The sequence below is a fragment of the Conger conger genome, chromosome 4 (genome assembly GCF_963514075.1).
Source record: "Conger conger chromosome 4, fConCon1.1, whole genome shotgun sequence".
NCBI lineage: Eukaryota > Metazoa > Chordata > Actinopteri > Anguilliformes > Congridae > Conger > Conger conger.
Window position 1 is genome coordinate 65,826,333 of NC_083763.1, and position 18,535 is coordinate 65,844,867.

Here is an 18,535-nt window from a genome sequence, read left to right on the forward strand (position 1 = left end):
CCTAAAAAAATTAAGATAATGAATCCCAGATTTTTCACTCGAAGGACGAAAGCTCCATCGAACCGGTAATCTAATCTCATCTCCAGCCCCGCAGTCCCTCGGCGTCCTGGGGTTTACACTTTCAGGAATCTTCACCTTTTCCCCTTTAAGAAGCGGGGACCAGGGCAATCATACAGATGTAGAAAACACGTGGTTTAGCAGAAAGCCTGCAGACTCGGGACTTCCTCTCTAGTTTGACATTTTTGTGGTTTTCTGATTGTAGCCAGCATACTAGAAGGAGAGCCATCAATAACTGAACAGTTTTCAGTGCTGCAACTACTGACTCTCCGAAGAGAAGAAAACGGGAATACTGTTTCCACAGGCGCGACAACAGAAAAACTTCTGCAAGCGCTGTTCTGGCGGAACTATGGGATTTTGAAATGATGCTGGAGGTGATCTAACCAGTGCTGTTTTCTTCTTTTTCAAACTTGGGAAGTCTACAAGTTTACCTGTGCACTCTTTGAACTTGCGTTTCCTACATAGCAATTCGCTCAACTGAGCCTTTTTCAGCACACGTTATAGAAATGTACAAAAAGTAACATCCAAGGCTGAAGACTCCCATCTCCTGTAGAAACGATACAGCTCTATAAAAACACAATGAAAGGTATGTAGAATTCGGTTAAACTTTCGTATGTACATTTATGTACATTTACACAATGTCAAAGTATAATGTAGGTAAGCTTGCACGTATGTTTAACGCTTGTCTACTTTCTTCTGAATTACTTGTTTGAGAACGAATGCTAATAAACTGTAGCCTGCGCGACACATCTGGATGCGATTAACGGTCCGTGGAAGTCAGACTGCGTTGTGAAATGACTTGGCATCTCCTTGTTACAACATGAATCCATGATAATTCTCGCCATTGTAGCGCACACAATGTAACTGAAAGTAATAATAATTGTAGTGAAGGTGAAGCATTTTGCATGGCCATTTCAGTGGACTTTAGGCTGACAAATAATCTGATTCACTTACTCAGCACCGGTGCTTTAGATTTAGATGCACATTTGAAATCGAAATTTAAAATGAAATGAAATTGAAATTTGAAAATTGATAAGTGCACCATATGACTCTATGAATATGAATATTAAGTTTTATATCTAGCTATGCCGCAATATTTCCATCAGTGGCAATGGCCAGAGAATGTGTTTAGAAACTGACGAATTTATATCCTCATAATAGTTTTCTGAAGTTGGAGGACAGCTGTTATATTGTTCATTTATTGCCAATCTCTTCGTCTATAATTTATTTTTGTTGTAAATTACAGAATCGGGACAGAATAAGTCACAATTACCTGTATTAATTAATTAATATAAGCCTAATTTACTCGAGAACACTGGTTTAAGGCAATGTGCAGGTTTATTAACTACCCGTAAGATTCCCTAACATGCCGGTCCAATTTTCCGCCTGGAGTAATTGGAGGCAGTCTTACATTCCTTAAGTGGACTTGGTTGTGTGCTAGTTGGATAATACCACTACAGCCAACATCAAGTCCAAAGAAGATAAAATGATAATTAAGCACTGTGAAGATAATCTTGCCCAAATAAAGATTTCAGTTTATGTTTCCGCTGCCGCCTGAGGATAATAGCCTTTATGATGAATCTGTTGTTCACGCTTTTGTTCTTAACGTGGTTGAAAATACTTATTTTCGTTTCAGGGACAATTATCACACACATACTGAATAAATTGTGGTTCGGCACTGTCTTCCATCGCTTCAAATAGCCAGGAGAGACACATTTTTCCATGTGCGCCTTTTTTTCGTTGTAGACAAACGGACTCGCTCCTTTGCGTAATTGTTTCCATGTGTTAACTCGGAGCGTTTCTGAGCATTAAAAACCAACGACGAATACATAGAGAATGCGTCTCTTGTCAAATTATTAGCAACAATTCTCAAACGTTACGCCACAGATGTAAATCTGAAAGTGATTAAATGCATACATTTACGTTAATTGGCAGGATTTCCACCTGGGGTGTTTGGTATGTTATATAGGCACACACCTATGGCTAAACAGCAGTTGGTCATCGTGGTAAGTACAGGCCTGAGAATTCAAGTGACCTAAGCCTATCGTATAGGCCTATACAATTACTGAGATAATATATGATTCTCAGCTATGTGGTGCCAGCTGCCTTCTGCTTAACAGTATTTTCATGAAGAAATTGTTACTGGTATGTCCGGTTCATTTGATGTTAATTTTGACAGAGGAAGTAATAGGGGACCCCGTTCATATAGCACTGTGTGACTGCCGTGGTACTGTATATAAATAGATTTTATTTTTGAATGTGCTTGGACTTGGAACTTGGAACTGAGGATATCTTCATTTCCCCCTACAGCGATCGCAGTGATTATTTAGATGAATGGGTGAATAGGCCTACATTAAGCAGGTTAATTATGGATCAGGTGACATTTCTGGCTGAGTCACAAGTGACCCCCCCTAGCCCCCACCCTAAAGTCAGGGTATTGGTTTTGCCTCTGTTGTCTCACATCTGCAAGCCATTATCATTGCTGGTCTTCCTTGTGTCTGCCATCTCTGAAACAGCTCTCCAGGATGGTATAATTAGAGTTCATAGGCAATCCCTTCAGAGCTTCAGCCTGTGGGCTTTTCAGGAGATATGCCCAATTTCTTACAATGCAGATGCCTTCACAGGTTAGCAATTAGACTACAAGATGAATCCACACTGACCAGGATTTCAGGGCCCCCTGCCCCCTGTGGGCCTAGGACAATGGAATGTATAACTTACTAACGCAGAGTGGCATCCTAATGTGTACAACTGTCATGGAAATCACAACAAAATGATGTATAAATCTTGATGCTGGGAATGCCATTCTGTCCAGTCTGAATGCTGTCAATAAACATTTTATTTTTATTGGCAGAATTCAGAATGGACAATTTATTTATTTATTTACTGTATGCGAGTAATGATTAGATGTAGGTGTATCTCCACATTCATCAAGAAGAATAAATATAATATTCCCTTGGCAACAAATGGCATTTTTTAATGCTTGTGGAGCCTCTTGGTAAAGATAACACCAGTACCAGCTCCTATGTAATTTAAGTTCATATGTGAAGTCAGAGCTTCTCTGCATGCCAGTGTAACTTGGCTGTCTAGCCACTAGCCACCATACTGAAGAATTTGTTTTGTACGGCACAGAAAGCAAACAGTGCATGAAAACACATTTGATGGGAGCTTGTGTTTTGTGTAAACAACTACTGTCAACACTCAGAACCGGGATATAAGGTTTGAACACTGCACAAAATCAGGGAAATGTCCCAAGAATAGGGTTTCAGTTAGCAAAACTAAGCTCTTTATTGAAACATAATTCTTGTAAAAAATGTTGCGAAGTACAGAAAACAAGATTTCAGTTTACTGGTCATCATCACTGTAATGCTGTAATGACCCATATGTCAATCTACTACTGCTTACTTTGCACCAAATTAATGGGCATAATGTGACATTGGAATCACAAGATGTTTACTTATTGATGTTGTGAAAAAAATGCTAATCTTTGCCGCCATGTCACTATAGTACATATAGTACATGTTATACCTACACATCCTACCTACAGTATGCCAGTTATGTGATACATCAGTCGACAATGTTAAATACTGTAATGTGTCAACACAATGTAAACATGAATATGAATGCTTCCTGATTGTTCTCTAGTTAATTTTCATTTTTTTACTATTTCTTTTTTTGACACAACACCCCAGTTAATAGGTGTTGTTGGTTGGGTATTGGATATTGGTGGATGTAGGAATAGTTCCTACAAAGACTCACTCTGTCACATTGATTGGTCTGTAAGCATTATTAACTTGTTGGCATGAGCAACAGTAATGCCACTTTGCACTCAGAAACCAATGTTGGTACATCCATAGCCAACTGTGGTTAACCTAGTCAAAGTGGTGCTATGCAAAGATACACTTACAGTAATATGATGAAGCATGTGGCATCTGCAAGCAGCCTAAATTGGTCTGAGATTATATGTTAGAATAGTCCAATTAGTTATAACCGCTTTGCCAATGCTTTTTCTTGGCCCAATGCTGGTAGCCAATATTGGATCATTGTTCTTAGCCATTCGGGTTGCTTTTGAGCAAATGTACCTTGGTCCACTGAAAATGACGCAAGGCTAACACTTGGCTAATTGGATCACCTTTTCTGGGTCAATGTCTCCCAAAACATTTATTTTCAGAAGAGTTTTTGTGGGACAATGGGCATGGCAGGGAAGGATTCCGTCATGCATGCACAAACCTGGACATTTCTACACTTGAAACTATGCCACACAAAATACTGTGCTCACAAGAATGTTCATGGGGTCCAGGATGAGTTAATAATCCATTGTTCAAGTGTTCAAAAGTGGAAAGAGTGTAACAAATTGAGATTAGATCTGACAGCAGCTATTTTGTGTTGCAATAGAATATGTTGCGAAATTTTTATTTTTATATTTATATTGCTTAAATCTTGACTGTGACTCCTCTCCCAAACCAATATTTTGTCTCCATAATGAATTTATTACAGCCACAGCTGTAACATTGTGTACAACAGGACCATTGAGCAGCAATCTTAAACAGTCCTGGAGGGCTGCAGTGTCTCCAGGTTTTTATGATTCCCTTTCAGTCAGCAGCCTTGGAAATTTAAGCCTCAGAAATCCTTAGTGTGTGGAACCCTTTAGACACTCAATCACATTAACTTGAGCTGAAACACACCAAAGACCAGCAGATATTGCAGGCCTTCAGGACTTGAATTTAAGATACCTGGCTTAGAGCATGGGATTTGGATATAGGTTTGTCTGCAAGACCCAGGCTATTTCATTCTGTAATGGCCAGTGGTGGTTTATATACCCTTTTCTCACAGCAGTACATTTTGCTTTGTTTTTGCAGGTTCCAATAACAGTAATACACTCTTTCTTCTTGTGCGTTTATCTCACAACGGTGTATGGGGTTGGCCTGTGAAATGTGGGTGAGAACCCAGATAAGACAACAGTTCCAGGGATCAAGACATTCTGTCCTCTATTGCCTTCTTTGCCCCCGGGGTGGCTGTTTTCCATTAAGTGAAGCAGGGCCACAATAAACACGAGAGGAAAGCTTGTGTTTCTTGGTTGGTTGGTTATATATTTATTTATTTTTATAATTTTTTTTGAGAAGATGAAGCAGCATTCCGCTCTGCCTGGTCAGCCCAGCTGGTGAACCCGTTCCTCAAGCCCTCGTGCCAGTGGTTTCTCTGACCTCCGCGCTCCCCTAGGGAGAAGCATCCTGCCCGGTGTCGTGGGCAGCCCATGTCCTTATTGGAAACACTTGCGCATTATTTTCGCTCACTGCTGACGGAGACATGTAAACTGGCTGAACTCACCCCTCATCCTTTCCCATGAGCCCCCCCGGCCACATGAAAGGGGTTTTATTTGGAGCCCTTGCAGGGTATTCGAGGAGTCCTAAACCCCTTGAGACTGTTCCAGGAAGGAGAGAAGTTATTTTATGCAGTGAGAGAAGTTATTTTAAGGGTGACATGCAGCACACTTAATTCTTTGTGCGCTTCATATCTGAGGAGCTTCAAGTGACTTCGTATTGAGCCCTTTATTTCCCCTTTTACTATTCATATTGGGTCAGCAAAGAGGTATTAATAGTGGTTGCATTGTGACAGCGAAAATCATGTTGGGCGTTTGGATATATTCCTTGAACAGGTGTCATCAGTAGCCTTTTAGTAATGTTTTTTCCAACCATGATTCCAAGAAATGAGGAACTGTTTGAACCCTTGACTTGACTTGACCTGTCACTGGTGCTGATGTATGCATTTGTGATCATGTCCACAGACGACTTTGCTGATGAGGAGGAAGTACAGTCCTTTGGATACAAGAGGTTTGGTGAGTAACTCTCTTTATTTTTTGGTGTGACCATTGTATAGCACGTTTGGGTTTAGTCTCTCCCCAGACCTTCAGAGTACAGTTTTCTGAGAGCATATGGTGGAGGTGGGGGGTGGCAGGAGGAAGCACTTCCTGTACCTCATGGCTTATGAGTATGGCGTTTGTATGACCCTCTGGTGAACCTTGTGAGGGCTGAACTCTTTGTGTGCTAGGGGTCTGTTCTGCCTGAAGGCTTCGGCACACCCCCTAACATCTCAAGGTTCAAATGAGAGAACCCCTGAACATGCAAAAACAAAGGGAGCATATGTTGTTTATAAGATGTAACAAAATTAAAGAACAACATTAATAGGGCAAACTGGAGAAACATCTCAATGGCTGCACAGAACATAACACGACGGCATAAAGCCATAAGGAGCTGAGAACACATATAATATTGTGGTCATCTACTGGCATTGCTGGTCTAGGAATGAAACTCACCACTTCCCAAAGCCTTAGTCTGCCGCCGCAAATGACCATGCACAAAGTTCACAATGTTCGCATGCTCACCCCTGATCTGAATGTGAAAGAGCAGGTAAGTCATGACTGTCTGCCCACTGTCAGGAATGCTTGCCACGTCTCTGCAGCCTGTCTCCCTGGTCTCGCCCCCCCCCCCCCCCCCCTCTCAGTTGAGTGCGTTTTCTGTTTATTCTGACGGACCACCCTATCCGATCCTGTCTTCTCCGGCCTCTGAGTTGGGAGGCATTTGAATAGGAGTGCTGGGGGAGAGGAGGCCATTATAGTAAGTAAATGAGCCGAGTCGCTCCCTGGGCCTGCCAGCGGAAGGGGGTCAGGCTGACTCATCATCTGCCGCAGGGCCGGGGCGGGGCCAGGAGAACCGAGGGGGGATCACAGCACAGAGGAGAGGGGCGAGCCGTGCTGTTTATCCCATTACCAGTGGAGACAGACTGGGCTCAGCTCAAACTGTGCTAAAACACAGGTCGAGTAATTAAAGTGTCACTGGAGAGGAAGTGTCCGGGCTACTCTTTTCCCACTGTCAAGGCCTGAGTCCTGATTCATAAAAAAACATTGGGACCTTGCCAAATTATTCTCTTTTTTTCTTCGCGATTTGAATGAAAGTCTGGACAGATGGAATTATATCACATATGAAAAAAAGAACAGTTCCTGAGAGAAAGCAGTTAGACTGTCAGGTGTGGTCGTGTTCTTGGATAACTAGAGGCCTCTGATCGATGAAGTGTTTGACTTTTTTCTACCACCAACTGATCAAACCAGAGTCAACAGCTGAGTAGAATAATGGAAAACACATGGTTATGCTTAAAAATGTAATTCAGCAAAACGTTATGTATTTTTCTAGTTCTTGCCCCTTTGGAGACTGCACAAAGGGTCATTGCAGAGCTGACTGCTGAGGTTAGCGATGATGGAGCACAGGGAGTATTGAGAGACCATAGGGGGGAATCCTATGCAATAACTGTTTAGGATTATCCTACTTCATATTGCTTTTAGCGGTGAAAACTATTCTTTTTATATATAATATAAAATCGCATAGTTCTGCGTTTTATTTGGTACTACTAAAGACTTCGTACCTTGAGCCTTTACAATGACTTGGCTTGAGACAAAGCAGTCTAATTACTGTAAGCTGAATGTGTTCCATAAGTTTATGTGGTTGACATACTGTATGTCATTACAGTTCGGAAAAGAACGGTCACATTTCCAATTGCTCATTAACTTTAATGGCCTAAACTTGACCTAAGAGACTATCTGTTATTCATGAGTTTAACATATTTTGCAAGGGTGCCAACAGAAATAAACATCATGCCTGCAATACTCCCCGTGTATTTACGCAGGTGCACTGTAACTTCAGTGACTGCGCTGAAGTTTGGAGCGCTGGAGTGTAACGTGCACTGTGTCCTGTGAGAACAGTGAAAAGCTGAAAGCTGACTTTGCTTGGCGGGCCCCCCGGACAGGGCCCCGGTCATGAGATGACACCAGCCTCCCAGGGAGAGGAGCGTCTAGACGTGAGAAGGACACACTGTGTGCTCGGAGCGCCTGTGTTTCGGAAGGCTCCGTGCGACTGCTGGAAGGCCCTGTTCGGTGCTGGCCGTTCTCCAGCCCCACCCCCCAGGTGGGGTCATAAACGCGGGGTGATGCTGTTGCTTTCCTGATGGATTGTGTCCCACTCTGGCCTGCCCCAAACGGGATGGAAAGTTAATGTGGGGCTGGTGAGTGTGAAATATGTGGGAATGTCGTGACTGGTCTGGATGAAGTGGACGTTTTTCTGCTTTTTAGTTCACTTGCATTGAATGTTGAAGAGGAAGGTCAAACAGAATGAATAATTTCTCGTTTAGCAGGACAGCTTTGAGGAATTAGATAAGATCTTATTTGGAATTAAATGCAAGCAGGGCTAGTGTGGAGGAACAAGATTATTATGCAATTTGGCTATAACATCAGGCAGTTGCATCTATAGGGGTATACGTAATTGGTTACTTTTCAAACCATGAGGTTTAGGTTGCTATATAATTATAGTGTACCAATGAATTTAATTACGGTAATTACCCCCCCCCCCCCATAACACATAACACACCACACATACACATGCGGACACACACACATACACTCATACACACGCACATCCAAAAACACTTGCATGTGTGCGTTGTGTCCTGACGTGATCCCTCGCTCCTGAGAGAATCATAATGACACATTTATGTATCTTGAAGACATGTTGAAATAATATCCTTCAAGGGCATAGAGCATTGGCAGGTTTGTCTCTGTCCTCCGTCCTCCTCATGTCTTAAAGCAAGATGTCTGGATTGCAGAGGCATGTTTTTCTGGATGACCTCGGCATTACCTCGCACTCCTTGGGCTGATCGGAATAAATTCCTTCGGGTCGCGTTGGAGCTTGAGGTGCAACAACGCAACACATGTTCCCAAATCTGGACGGCCAAGTGCAGAAATATGTTAATGGACATTCCTCCTGCTGAAAGCGTCACTGCCCTCTTCCGCGCATGTGCAGACCCACTTCACTCGCTCAAGACTTCTCCAGTGTCAGAGCGCCCGGGGGAGTGGCCTCACTTGGGGACCGGGTTCGAGGACAGTTGACAGGAGGAGATTTCACATGGTTTTCACATCATTCTCACTGCCAGATGGAAACAAGCAGATTTATTTTTCTTCTGAGGTCGATGTAGAACTATCCATGAAAAAATAGCCTCTTTCTGCTAGTGAGGTGCTTTGGGGTTCCTTTGGGGCATCCAGAAATTTATTTTAATTTAATTTTATATATTCTTACATAGCAAAAAATTTATAGAAATAACAGTAAGACTAAAATGCTGAGATTGACTTATTCATAGTTTTTTTGCTCTTCGATTCCAAACAATCATGCATTGAATTCCTCCCTGCATCTTGTTTTATGAGAGCAATTATCAAAAAGGACTTTTTTATGACCCTCCCCCTGATAACAGGTAGGGGAAAATAAGGCCAAATGCTAAAACTCAATCTTCGCTTGCTGGCTGTCTTGGTTTACCTACTTGAGCGAGCTGTATTGAGGTCCAAGTCTCCCCTTCCCCCAGAAACATCTGCGTTTCGAGCAGCCAGGCCTCTCGGGCACGGCGTAAAACCCGCAGAGTGCTGATCTGTTTCCTGCACTTGTTTCTCCGTGCAACCTTATATACCCCTGGAACCCGGGGCCCGGACCGGCCCGGGTTCTGTGCCCGGGCTCCAGCTGTGTCAGCAGAAGGAGCGGTTTGGCCCGGCGGTTCTCCCTGGCAGCGAGAGCTCACCTCCTCCAGCCGCCGCCGCTTTACCCGCCATCTCGCTGGGACGGCACGCCAGGTTCTGACTGAAGCCAACCGAGGAGTAGTGGGTCAACCTGGACCTTCAATGCACGTAGTGTGCCATCTTCAGCCATTTTAATGCTCAGTAGCTTGTGCAGGTACATTTTCATCTCGTTGGCCTTCCTGTGAGGAACAATGTCACTGGAATGCTGTGAATGTGTTCCTGCTTATTGAATCAGCAATTGAATGTAAAGACAGTTAGTCTGTGTGTCATATGTTTTTCTTTGATCGTGAGTGAACTGCGACCTGTGTGAGTGGGGGTTGCTGCAGTTCGATTATGCTTTAGCCCCATTAAAAATGACTTTCCATCTCACTTTATTATTGTAAAAGAATGCAATCTTTGCAGTTTTGTTGTGTTTAATTTTGTTAGGAGAGTGTTGGGACTCCCACCAGCAGGGTTTAGTCTCTCCTGGAGCTTCTGTGTATTTATTTATACTGTTCTAAGTTTCGTCAGACTCACTGTTGGCTTGAGACAACAGGACTTAATTCTAGTTTGGGAAAATGCAGCCAATAAGGGTGGACCGTTTCCCGCCGTATACTGTGTCCTCCCACAGAACAGGGTCAGTGGGAACTGGAGCCAAGCCTGGCTACCCTGGTACAGTGTGATCATGTCTCTTGCATTACAGCCAACCAGAGCTCTAGCACATGACATCACACTGCAAGACAGCATCGCCTCGTGTAATGGTGACTGTTTGAACTTTGACTGGATGACATAATGTCTTTATTATGTGATCAGTTGTATCAGCATGATCTCAGTTTTAAAGAAAGGAAATAAACAGTGAAATAAACTCAGTGAGCGCTTTATTCAGTATTCATTAGACATATTTTTTGGACTTATTAAGTCTTCTGTTGCTGTAGCCTATCCACTGTTATACTGCATGTTATTTGTATTACTGTCACCTTCCTGTCAGCTTCGACCAGTCTGGCCCTTCTCCTCTGACCTCTCTCATGAACAAGGCGTTTCTGCCCACAGAACTGCTTCTCACTGGATGTTTTTAGTTTTTCACACCATTCTCAGCAAACTCTAGTCACTGTTGTGCATGAAAATCCCAGGAGATCAGCAGTTTCTGAGATACTCAAACCACCCTGTCTGCCACCAACAATCATTCCATGGTTAAAATCACTGAGATGACATTGTTTCCCATTCTGATGGTTGATGTGAACATTAAGTGAAGCTCCTGACCTGTATCTGCATGATTGTATGCGTCGCACTGCTACCACATCATTGGCTGATCAGATAATTGCATGAATAAGTATTCCTAATAAAGTGCTCAGTGAGTGTATTTATTCTGGGCCTTGATTCATTTTATTTTTTCATACATAGCTGCCACAACTTTCCATTAATATCTAATGGGTTGAACTGATACTGGCCATACACATCTGAACAAATACTGGAAAACCACGACAGAAATTTTGTGAGTGTGGCTGTGACTATGCCCATATATGATTGCTTCTCTCTTGAATCAATGTTATATTTGGGACTAACAACTGGGGCAGCTGCTCAAGTCATCAACATTAAAGATATGCGCTGGAATCTGACTGCTAAGCTCCTCACCTGGATGCCAGGAGCATTGGCTGTCCAAACATACAAGTGAAGCCAGCAGCACACCATCTCCCACTCCTATTTTGAATTTAATTTATTTCTCTTTATGCTCATACTGGTATCTAGCATCAAATGCAGATTTCAGAAGGGGAACACTTCTCTCTGTCATCGTGTCAGCTGTGGGAGGCAAGACTAGAGTAGGTTCCATCTGACTGAATAGCGTTTACAACAAGTGTGTGAGAGAGAGTGCACTACTGACAAATTGCCCCATGTCAACAGCCAGATTCTTGATGGAAGACATGACTTCAGTCTTGTTATCTGAAGGAAAAAGCACTCCTATCTTATCTTATAATTAGCAGTTACAACCTCATGTCATATCCTCTAACTGGGTTGATAGGCAGAATGTGTTAGCCATATGGTATTCTTTCAAGTGAGACCAGGTATATGAGCTTTTTAAGTTTTGATTTTGGTGCAACAAAATGGTTTGTTTTCTTTAAATTATTTTACAATCCACAATAAAATGCCGTCTTTTGAAGTCCTTAAATATCCTGGACTTTTCATTGTGTCTTTTACTGAGACATAGCCTTTTCCCAATTGGCTTTCAAGATGGGCAGTAGCTGTTGGTCATCATGTGATTGTTGTGTCAGACTGAAAACGTTGTGACCTTAAACTAAGGTCTGTAAACTGAAAATCTAGCTGCTAGCAATGACTGAAGGTTCACACATGCTGGTTTACTGAGAGGACAACCCCAGCTGTTGGGAGGCTGCTTTGCAGAAAGTAGGCCGCAAAACATCCAGAGAGGGCATTAGCCATAAATAGCCTGGGTTGACTTGGTGACTGCATGGGGTCGTCCACCTGCGCTCCTCCCATAAAAGTGCTGGAGCTTGAAAAGTCATTATGGAGCTCCAGAGGCAAGCCAAGACCTCACTCTTGGCACATGTTTAACAAGATTGGGGAAAAGGCAGAGGTAAAGAAACAGGAAGGAAAGAGGAGATCTGGCTCTTTGCAAGACATCAGGGAGTTTGCAGTAACCATGAACCGAGCACGATTGTAACCACTAATCTGATTATGTTGCCTTGCCAAGATGATTAAATAATGGAAAAAATGCAGTGTTGCCCCTAAATGAGCTGCCAGCTTTGTTGCTAATGGTCATTTTCAGTGATTTGGGTTGGGGGGATGTATTATCATGAGGGCATATCTGATTTGGGGACTGTTGGATTCATGGCCTTTCTGGACATGACAGTTCTCAGTCAAAGCATCAGAATTTGTGCATGGGACATTCAGTGCATCCACTTTTCTTTATTAGTCTCTTCCATGAAGAATATTCCATTGGAAATGGAACCTGTTCAGTTGCTAAAAAACAGAACACGCTACACGACAAGAATGCACAGTTATTCAGGCTAATAGTGTAGCGATACGGCATTATCATTTGCTTTTGTAGTAAATAAAGCCAGTAGTATGCAGTTGGTGAGTAAAAGTGCAAGGGGTAGATGGGGGTGGGGGGGTCCATTTCAAGTTTTCTCCCCCAGAGTGGCCTTTTAATTCCTCACTGATTACATTCTTCAACAGTGCCATTAACTCTCCCCCCTGCTGAGATAAAGTAGAAATAAAGTGAAGTGGTCTCTCACATGTGGTTAATGCACCTGCAGGGTTCTTACTGATTACTAAAGCGCAAAGCTTCAAGTCGACATATTATTACACAGACCACACTGTGCACCCATATACTATACTATTAGCCGATGTGGAATGTAAAAAAAAAATACTGTTTCTTCCATAATTGATCCCCCCCAGGGCATTTTTCACTTCCAACATCCCCAACTGGAGTTTAAAGTCAATTGTAAAAGAAAAATGTTAAGAAAAGTTGAATACGACAGGCTATAGTCTATGTCTGGTTCAGTTCAACGCAGTCCAGCATCACAAAAATGCTTTCATTGTATTTTCTTGGGATTCGGAAGAGTCCTCATAGAACAATAAAAATGACTTTTTAACTTGAGCCGTGGGCCCCAAAACAGCTAGAAAGATGATATACAGCGGTCTGCTCCATAGGAAAGCAGGAGACCAGACAGTAGATGGAAGGATAGCACCGATCAAAGCTTGAATGAAGGAACAAGAGGTGCTAACAGAGCAGACCTGAATGTGCTGAGCAGAGTGGGAGATGAAGAAAACAGGAGTAGAAAACTGCCACTCTGAAAGAGGAGAGGAAAAAAACAGCAGAGGAGTGAAGAGGGAGACCCATTTCAATGACCTGTGAGATAAGATAACAGTCCTAGCAGAAGACTGCCATGCTTGTAGGCTTTAGAATGATGTTTTAACTCAGAGAATTGATGCACGGAGAGCCTAAGACCATATAGGCAAAATAATCTACATTTGTATGCCTCTTACATGTTGAATGTGCATTTATGAAATACGATTCATGTTTTTTTAATTAAGTAAAATAATGTACAAATATTATTCATATCATATGTGTGATACATCTTCACTGAAGAGGATAGTGTTGGCTTTTATTTTTTTTTAAAGTTCAATTATGCTGTGCAGAAGCAACACGGCTGGAGCTATGACATGATATCTTATTTCCCACAGATTATTCTCTATTACATGACATTGCCTCTACTTTTACATAGGAGGCCCAGACAGTAAATCTGAATGGTTTATCTCATGCAGTACTGTTAGTGGGAAAACTCCAAGAAATGCTGGCGTCTGGAAAGAAGGGTATGTGAAAAATGGCTGGGGATCGTGGTGGATTTTCTTTTTACGTTCAGAAAGAATGAGAAGACTTTTGGTACTGACTGAGCCTGTGCTTTGATTTGACGTCAGAAGAGCTCAGGGAAGCTGCCAGTAGGCCTCATTTCCATTTCCATCAGACCAAATCCACAGAAATCTGAGCATCACACCTCCTCCATCCTACCCCACGTCCTCCAGAGGGAACTGCGTTTCCACTGGCCCAGCTGTGTGCGAGTGGGACTGGAACATGCTGACTCAGTATCCCTCGCCTCTCCAATGCTAAGAGGCCCCCTTTCTACTGCCAAGACTTTAACTAGGTGGGCCTACAAACATCAATCACAAAAAACAGCACTGAAAGCCTTTCATTCGCTTTGTTCTTATTTCATATTTTAGTCATTTAAAAGTTTATAATGACTCTTTAATGGGAGTAAATGTTCCAGTTACATGGACATTAAAGCACAGTTTTCTGTTAAAAAATAAAATGAATTTATTATTTAGCAGTATTCAAGCATAATAACAGTACTGCATCAAATTCTTGTTCAGACTTTAATGCATGTATAGCCTGCAGGCTGCTCAAGTATGTTAGCATGGAGAAAGACATTATACAGGTTCTGAGACGTTGATGAGGTTAACATTTGGCACCGAAGAGATCAAAAAGCAAGGCAGCTGACATTTTGAGGGACCTCTCATTGACCTCTCTGCCTTGGGTCAGATCCTGTATGCTTGAGTAAAACTGGTCAGAGTGGAGTGGACTGATGGCATGCCTCAGGCCTACTGCCACCTTTCTGGAGGGACTGAAGGCTCAGCCTTGACCCTTTTAGTTTCTTTTTTTAATCACAGGTAACAGAGTTGGTGTAATATCTCTTCTGCAATATGTCTTCTTCTTTCAACAACTTGGAAAAAACTTGCGGTCAACCGGGTACAAGCGAACCCCCCCTACACAGTGAAAACATTCCCTCAAGCTTGGGGCCTCACTCTCTTATCTGGTTATCTGGGGGTGAGGACTGGTGTGGGTTGGGAGTGTGTGTTTGTTAGGAGGGTGAGTAGGGGGGAGTCAGCCCATTGCCAAGATGTTGATTTATGTATCTTGAAGAGGAGCAGGGGGCCATCCAGACCTTATCAGGAGACTTTATAGTCTGGAGACATTTTTCCTTTGATGGCAGCTGAAACTGACCACAAAATGTCTGTGCTTTTGGATCATGGGAAGGTCTTTGTGAATGTAGTTGGAGTTCAATTGTAGTTGTGGGAGAAATACAATGAATGCATAGACAATTCATTTTCATCATTTAAAATGGACAATGCGCACCATTCAACATGTCAACAGCTCAATGTGCCAGAGTTAACACCCCATTTCCAATATTGAGCATCTTGAACATAATAAAGCATTTCAGTGGCATTTCAAGGGGCCAGCTACCCCAACACCAATTTTAGTAAAAAAAATTACAGGGAACATAAGAAGTATGGTAAGGCAGTAGGGGCTTTACAAGTTCATTTGAAAATCTTGTTAGTTTTGGCAAATATCTAACTCCTTTGTCCTGGAGGTAGTCATGTCCTGTTTCTCGTTTAGAAATGATAAATGAGCAGGTCCTCATTCAATATCTGCTTGACACGGGGAAGGCCGAGACCGGCTCATTCAGTCATAGAGAAAGTAATTCAGTCAAAGATGAGGAACTCTGCCACAGAGGGATGTACTGTGCTCCCCTCTCATGTGTTCATTTGGCCTCAGTTTTAAAGATTTGCACATAATTTCAGCATTTCTGTGGAGAGAGAGAGGAGAAAACTGCAGGCTGCGAGAATATTAGGGATCAAGTAACGCAGAAACTCATGACAAGACGTTTCTATAAAAAAAGCAGTGTGATTAAAAGCAGGTGTGGTTAGCTTAAGCAGGGGCACATTAATGAGGTTCATCTGTACCTTTTCCCAAAGCGTGCAGGGAGCTGTCATAGCACAGGATGTGCGCTTTCTCAGGTGATGGGGCCACCGAGGGCCCCTGCGTCCAGCACAGTCCTGATCTCAAATCACACATGTGTAATCCATGAACCCGGATAGCTTCCCCCCCCCCCCCCATCTTCTCAAACCAATAAAAGGCAACTCAAATCTGTATTTTTCTGCGTCTGAAACATTAATGAAAGAAATTTACTCTCAAGGCAGCCAAAATCAACCGAGTATTTCCTGGACTGGGAGAAAAAGAGTGGAAGAGGAGAAAAAAAGTTCTGTATTTTATTCCAAACACTCAGTCAAAGCCTTAATGACTATCACATTTTCAGACTGGGCCAAGATGGAGGCCATGAAAGCGCTCCTTGGTACTCTGCTGGCCTTGGGTTTTTGGCCTTCCAGTGTTATTTTTCCTTTGTTCAAACTGATGTAAAATGACGCACACAAACAGCTTAGATGATAACCTAGAAGTGAACCTGAAAAGTATTCCAGATAATAATAATCACCCAGCCTTTTTAGACTTCCTGAATCATTGCATCTTGAAGCTTTGTGGCTTGACTCTTTGCTGAACTGTTGCATATTACACACTGCCCGGGGCTACTTTGATGGAAATGTGAATCTGTGTTGTAAGTTTCTCTGGATAAGAGCCGGTATATAAATGCAAACGTAAAAGGGCCATATGGCACAGGAAATGAGCGGTGGTCATGCCTCTGTTTGTGGTTGGTGTGATTTGACGGGCGGATTTGGACAGGATATTGACAGCCCGGTTCTGGAGTTCAGTACAGTGTTGACTAAAGAACCGGAGGGAGCCCCTTACATGCTGTGTACTTCACTGAGAGACAGCACCTACTGTGGGACTTGGGACCCCTCCCACTCTCCCTCCACCACAAATCCACAACTCTGTATATTTCTGCTGTCCCTGTGGTGGTTCCGAACATCCGGACCTCACACCAATGTGGGTCTCGGCCGCAGAGGTTCTCTGGTAAGTGCTGCCCACTGAGTGTATGGGTCTCTGAGGGACAGATGGACACCCTCTGGGGGCACTCAGCTTTCTCTCGGCAGAGAGTTTTAACTGTACTATGAGAACAAGGACTCTGGTCACTGCATGAGTACCAGTGCACTATGTAATTGTATTGAGATGTTTTGTTCAATATACCTACCTGAATTTGTCTAAGTTATTCCTGCATGTCACACATTTTTTTTCCAGTGCTTGTGTGAACTGCCACAGCATGTGTTTGATGTTAAGATAATTTTTTGGGAGCACTGAGGGCTAATTGGCTAAACTTTAGATGTGTTTAAGTGTGCCCCTCTTTGGTCTGGCCTGTATCAGTGTGGGCTCTGGCAGGCCCAGAAGCGGTTCTTGTACAGCTGTGGCCGCAGACAGCTTGCTGTCATGCCAACTGACAGGCCACTCCTTCCTGTCAGACCACTGATGTGACAGGCCACCCACCAGGACAGGCCAATCCAAAAACCCCCACACTGGACCACAGCCAATGGCAGGCAGCCCAGTATTCTTGCAGCCCTCATCTGCCCCGAACTTCTAAAATATCAAGCATGGTTTATTCGTGCATGTAAGTCAGTTAAAGATGAAGATATTGTATTCTATTTTTTTCTTTTTTTTTCTTTTACAAAATAACATCCTCTATGTGGTTTGGCTTTTATAGCATACAGAATGTTATGGTTTCAGCCATTTGATGTTCCCTATGGCATTGCATTATTTGGACTGAAAGTGTAAATTAACCACCCCCAGGTTATATAGGTTGTTGTCCAGAATGATAGGTATAAAGAGATGACATTGTGATTAACTGGGCTTACAACTCACAATCACCCGCCTCACACAAGGAGAATAATTGCTTCTTCAATTTCACACATCATTACAGATTTAGTTTAGTCCCTTTATTTGTGCACTCTTAATAGACAATGAACAGAAATCCTCCTCCACCACTTGTTTTGGGTCATTGAGTCCCAAGTGTTGAGTTTTTACATGGTGGTTTGCCAGTTCTCTTAATTGAAAATGTCTGTCCTTTCTCGCCGAATGCCTCCAAGAGTGGCTCTGGACATTCCGAGGGGCGTTTCTGTTTGGTTCTGTTGAGCTGTTGCTGGATCAGTCAAGCTTCACAACTGGGAACCGCAGTCAATTCGCCCTCTTTGATCTCTGTGCTGCTCTGCTTCTGCTCACGAGAGTCTGTCAAGGCAGTCCCACTGTCGACAACATTTAAAACCTTCAGAAATACCAGAACATTCTTCCCAGACAGGCAACCCCTCCACCAGACAAATAAGTAGGCTGGCTGATGCTAACACAAGCACTTCCCTGAGACAATGTTGTATTTGTGGAAGATGATGATAGGGTGGAACAAATCCTGTCTGGTAAGAATTGTCAATAGCCACTTTGCCTGACTGCACAGAGCATGTACCCTGTCAAAGCCTGAAGAGAAAAGTGAGATGCTTCACGTAATAAGGCTTGACAAGTGGGACTTGATGCGTTGCAACTTGAAGCCCTAAACCCTGAACGCGAACCACAGCCAACACCACGGCGGTGTGTGGAGATTTCGGAGGGGAAAGTCGGTTTCACGGGAATGTGAACGTCTGCAACACACCAGAAAATCATCGCAAGCCGGC

General features: G+C 43.0%; 1 protein-coding gene across 2 annotated transcripts in view; it reads left to right on the forward strand.

The window, feature by feature from the left end:
• Positions 1-260: 260 nt before the first annotated feature.
• colec12 (collectin sub-family member 12) overlaps positions 261-18,535 on the forward strand; it is a 46,531-nt gene continuing 28,256 nt past the window's right edge. Inside the window, exons 1-2 of one of the 2 annotated variants that reach the window (XM_061239215.1) lie at positions 261-643; positions 5,840-5,890. In XM_061239215.1, coding sequence (XP_061095199.1) covers positions 637-643; positions 5,840-5,890 — 58 coding nt within the window. In that variant the 5' untranslated portion in view covers positions 261-636. Of the gene's footprint in view, positions 644-5,829; positions 5,891-18,535 lie in introns of those variants that run through there. The other variant, XM_061239216.1, reaches the window with a different exon arrangement.